The sequence below is a fragment of the Tarenaya hassleriana genome, unplaced genomic scaffold (assembly GCF_000463585.1).
Source record: "Tarenaya hassleriana unplaced genomic scaffold, ASM46358v1 Cleome21, whole genome shotgun sequence".
NCBI lineage: Eukaryota > Viridiplantae > Streptophyta > Magnoliopsida > Brassicales > Cleomaceae > Tarenaya > Tarenaya hassleriana.
In genome coordinates, this window is record NW_010965451.1 from 587,081 (window position 1) to 591,680 (window position 4,600).

The following is a 4,600-nucleotide window of genomic DNA, read 5'->3' on the forward strand; positions in this document are numbered from 1 at the left end:
ACTCCCTCCCCCCCCCCCAAAACAAACTAGTTTTTTGAGTGAGTTCTATCCATAGCTTTTGGTATTTAATTGGATCCATTATGGGTGGGTTCTATCAATCAGTATTAGATCAATCGATCCTTGGACATGCAAACGACGTGGCAGGAGAGGAACGATCAAGAGAGGAGTACAAGGCCATCGATCGAGTAGCCGCCAACGTTGTGGTCATTGTTGGCTAAAGGCAATATTGTTTGAGTCCCACATCAACCATATGTGGAAACAATTGAGTCTTTATAAGGCTATGACCCTCCACAACAAGCTAGTTTTTTGGGTGGGTTCTACCCATGGTCTTTACAATTTAATTGGGCCAATTATGGATGATTCCTATCAGTATAATCACGAGTTTTTTTTATTTCTGGTGACAATGGTAGTAGGTATCTTTAAAAGAGCGCCTAAGGACTGTCCTAATTCCAAACCTAAGTTTCTGTGTTTGATTTGAGGACCTATATCCAGAAACAAGGATAAATGACTCACATCATTCTTGTTGGTTGATCATTTGGCTTGCCCTACTACAAAGGAAAAATTTTGATTCTTCCCATTGTATGCAAGATACTGGATATTTGGCTGAAGACATGCAAAAATATCACATGAAAAAGCTGTGCTTTTCAGCTTTTAGGGTAATAGTAGGAGACGTAGAGAATTCAGAAGCCGGCACACTGAGTGTTTAGGGAATTTAGATTAAATATCACTAAAAGCACTAAAGTTTTTAAGTGCACAAGGATGTCAATACACATCCAGGTATTGTGACAACAGCTTGGCTCAAACAAATCACAAAAGAACAAAAAAAAATAGAAAAATTGTAGATTTACTAAAGGAAATGCTTGATAAATACCAAACATTGCTAATCATCAAACTCTCATTTGCTTCTAGATTTCTAGTCTACTAACTTTTACTTCCAAAGGTGCCGAAAAGGGCAAAACGAAAACAAGTTTGACCATATAAGGCCAACAACATATGCATCATACAGCAACTGTAAGCCGAACCTAAAAGAATTATATACGCAGAGATCCACAAGCACATGCTACAAAGCCAGACCAAGCAATAGACAAGAATAGCATACCACAGTAGCTCATGATTCATGGCTAACCTATACCCAACAAAACCCAAATTATCACTATAGTTTCAAGTATTTCACAAATGGTAAGTTGCCGCCGATCTATGTATTAAGGATTGATCGAAAACCCAACTCTGAAAGCAAATTCAACCAGGGATCCACTCGTTATGATGTTTCAACAGGGGTTGCGAAAATTTCATAACACATATAAAAGGAACCAACTTTGTTTCAATCATTTCACTATTTGCAGCGTTCAATCCTAACGTGATTATCATTTATCACTAAGACCATAGCTTAATTCTTGGAAGAACAATCAGACAACAAATTTAAGAGTGTCACCACGGAAACAGCAAAGGAGGAGAAGAAGAAAGCGCGGGAAAGTACCTTCGAGGGTCCAGCAAGAGCGGCGAGAAACAGAGAGCATCGAATCGAGCAAAGCAGACGCAGTGGCCGTGTGGTACGGCATCATCGTCTCCAGGCAGCAGCTCATTTCCACCGGACATCTTCCATTTCAACCCAAAACAAATCCCCACCAGAAAAATCAGAATCGAGGATTCAATCAATGAGCTGCGACATGATTACACTCTCAGACTCTCCAGAGATGGCTTTCTGGGTTTGAAATTTTCACCTGAAAATGCGATGAGATAGTGGGCTCTGTTTGGATATCCGAAACGTCGACCGCGCCGACGCCGGACAAGGCTTCGGACCGGCGGAGAATCTCGACGCAGCGGCGGAGACGCGGCCTGCGGCGGAGCGGAGAACGGATCTGGCGGCGGACATTGAAGCTTCTGATTTGTTATTTTTTCCCCTCTGATTTTTTGTAGAAAGGGCAAAAGGAAATTTTGACATCAGGGGTTTAGGGTTTTGAAGCTTGGGAGGGAACTATACCATACAAGTGCTCGTACCGAAAGCTTACGTGTTATTGTTCATCTGCAGACATTTTACGATTTAGTGGAAAAAAAAAAATTGTTGGATAAAATTAAGGGTTCTTTGTAAATTAATGGAACTCTTAAATCAACTCGTTTGATTAATGAGTTAGGCGATTTGGATTAGAGTTGATTATTTCAGTTGTTCTATGAAATTAAGTAGACAGATCTAAACTCAACAATAACAAATTCTTGATGATCTTAAATCAACCTTTAAACCCTAATTAAAATGTCAAAAAAATATGGATGTGGGAGGTTAAACAAATGTTAAATGACCCCAAAGGGTAGACCCCTCCTACTGAAAATTCGAATGGAAATGAATTTTACTTCATCCTTAATTTATTAGCTGAGAGCCATCCAATTTTGGGTTTAGTATCCCTTTTAATTATAAAAAAATAATTTAAATTATGTTTTGAAATTTTTTACAAACTAGCTAAATCAATCAAAATAAAAAAATTTAAACCACGTGCATAAGTTTTTTCTAAAGAAAAACATAATAATTGTGCTATGATCTTTTTATATTCATGCAATTAAACAATAAATACTCTAATTTAAACATTTCAAGAGTTAAAAAAAGTCATCAATATAATTAATTAATTCTATAGCAAAGACTATACGATAGGATGGTGCGAACTCAAAAACAAAAAACTGTTGATGAACTAGATAACTTAATCCAAACCAATCCATTTTATTTTTTTAACAAAATGTCCAAAAATATCGGATATGAAAGGTTAAACAAATACAAAATACAAAAATGTGAGGACTTCCGCATTTTAAAATATCAATAGCTTCCAAAATTCCAAAATATATAACATTCGTTTTATTTATAGAAATATAAAATGAAGAAAAGAAAAGGGAGAACCTCGAGGCTCGAGTCTCTCCGTGATTGACGGGTTGACTCTTCTTCGTCAAGAGTGGGGAGTTTGACTTTGAAGTATCTTTTGTCTTCTTTCTTGTCACTCTTGTTCTCTTGGATCTCATTTCACCTAAAAGATTGATCTCATTATTATACTATATAGTAGATTGATATTAAATATAAATCAAACTAATGGGTCTACATTATATCAATTATGTTGGCGGTGACCACGGAAAAAATATTAAAAGTACTATGAATTTTTTGTAAGACTTCGTGTTTCAACTTTCAATAAGCGTTTAGAGAAACGATTTTTGGAGTTACATATAGAGTTTTATGGAGATGTTGGTACAACGTGAATTGTTTTGTTGAGGTTTGATGCTGTTAGGGCAGCTAAATTCATATGAATATCAATTTCATATCATTTTTTTTAGAATGATCATTGACTTTTAAAATAAAACAATTGAAAAAAAAGGATATAGTGATGCATATGGAATATTTTAGAAATTGACACAAGTTAAACAAAGCACCATTAGTCCATTACTGTCTTTCCCAAAGGCATATTGTACTCCATATATGCAATCAAATCGCCCCAAAAAAGCAAACTCATCATAATGAAAAATTATAAATGTAGATTGATATATAGATATATAAATCACCCACCATAACTGAAAATGATACTAACTGTTTCATATATATGTCTTAATTAATAATGGACTGAACAATGCATGGCCATTAATATTAATGTCTTCATGGTACAAACTGATCGTCTTGTTGCTCTTCTCCGAATTCTTCCTCTTGCCCTTGTTCATTCATCATCATGTTCTTCTCCCACTTGGAGTTGTACGGATCCTGGAAGCTGTTCCGTTCACCGTTGTTTTGTCCAAACCGGTCGTAATTACTCACTGCGTAACTCGGGTTTCGACTGTAATGCTTTTTGTACAAGTCACCGTGATTGTTCTCGTCGTTAACGTCGTAATAGTACTTACCGTTCTCCATGAACCTCGTATCACTCATCCCTTGTCTCTCCGCGTTGTTGTTGTTGTAACTGTTGTACTCTGATGATCTTTCTCCTCCGTACCCATTTGAGTTGTAGCTGTTATAGTTCTTGCCATTGTTGTTGTTGTAATTCTCCTTGTCTTTCGAGTAGGAATATTCCTCGTTTTGGCTAAGGCCTTGAGCGTTGTAAGGCTCGTAGTTGGGATTCTCTTCATTGTTGTCGTATGTTGTCTGGTGGCCGTACAAACCGTACCCTTGTTGTTCTTCCTCTTTCTCGGGAAGTACGTCCACTGATGTAGTCTTCTGATTCGCCTCGAGAGGGACAAAGCTAGGGTTTTTGTCGTGGGCATTGTCTCTTTGGAACTTGTGAAAGAAATAGCTCTCTCTTGCATGGATTTGCGTGGAGAGAAGAAGTGTTGAGATTGTGATGAAGAAGAAGAAGAAGCTTCGAGTGAAGGAAGCCATTGATGTATATGGGTCTTTGTGATAAAAGGTGAACAATCGAATATTGTGTTGAGATTGCGAGTGGAGGGAGTGTTTATATAGATGAAGTCCTTTGATTGTTTTTTGTTTTTATTTTAAAAATAATTCTAAGTTTTTTTTTTTGGTGATAATGGCTCATTGTGACTTTCAAAGAGGTAGCTCACCTTTTTTCACCTATAGAGGATTAGTTAATGAATAATGGTAATTAATATTTTGATAAAGCAAATTTTAGAAAATAAAAAATAA

The 4,600-nt window shown here is 36.6% G+C and overlaps 2 protein-coding genes across 2 annotated transcripts in view; both read right to left on the reverse strand.

The window, feature by feature from the left end:
* Positions 1–1,962, reverse strand: part of LOC104814228 (protein NUCLEAR FUSION DEFECTIVE 6, chloroplastic/mitochondrial) — a 2,806-nt gene extending 844 nt beyond the window's left edge. Inside the window, exons 1-2 of the mRNA XM_010542163.2 lie at positions 1,722–1,962; positions 1,478–1,596 (exon numbers count right to left, since the gene is read on the reverse strand). Coding sequence (XP_010540465.1) covers positions 1,478–1,596; positions 1,722–1,942 — 340 coding nt within the window. The 5' untranslated portion in view covers positions 1,943–1,962. The remainder of the gene's footprint in view (positions 1–1,477; positions 1,597–1,721) is intronic.
* Positions 1,963–3,484: 1,522 nt separating this feature from the next.
* LOC104814229 (protein E6-like) lies at positions 3,485–4,387 on the reverse strand. Its single transcript, XM_010542164.2, has one exon. It carries the CDS (start codon positions 4,334–4,336, stop codon positions 3,623–3,625), a length of 714 nt encoding a protein of 237 aa, XP_010540466.1. The 5' UTR covers positions 4,337–4,387; the 3' UTR covers positions 3,485–3,622.
* Between the last annotated feature and the right edge of the window lie 213 nt (positions 4,388–4,600).

Coding starts and splice junctions, on each gene's coding strand:
- LOC104814229 (XM_010542164.2), bottom strand. CDS start 4,336: ATGGCTTCCTTCACTCGAAGCTTCTTCTTCTTCTTCATCACAATCTCA.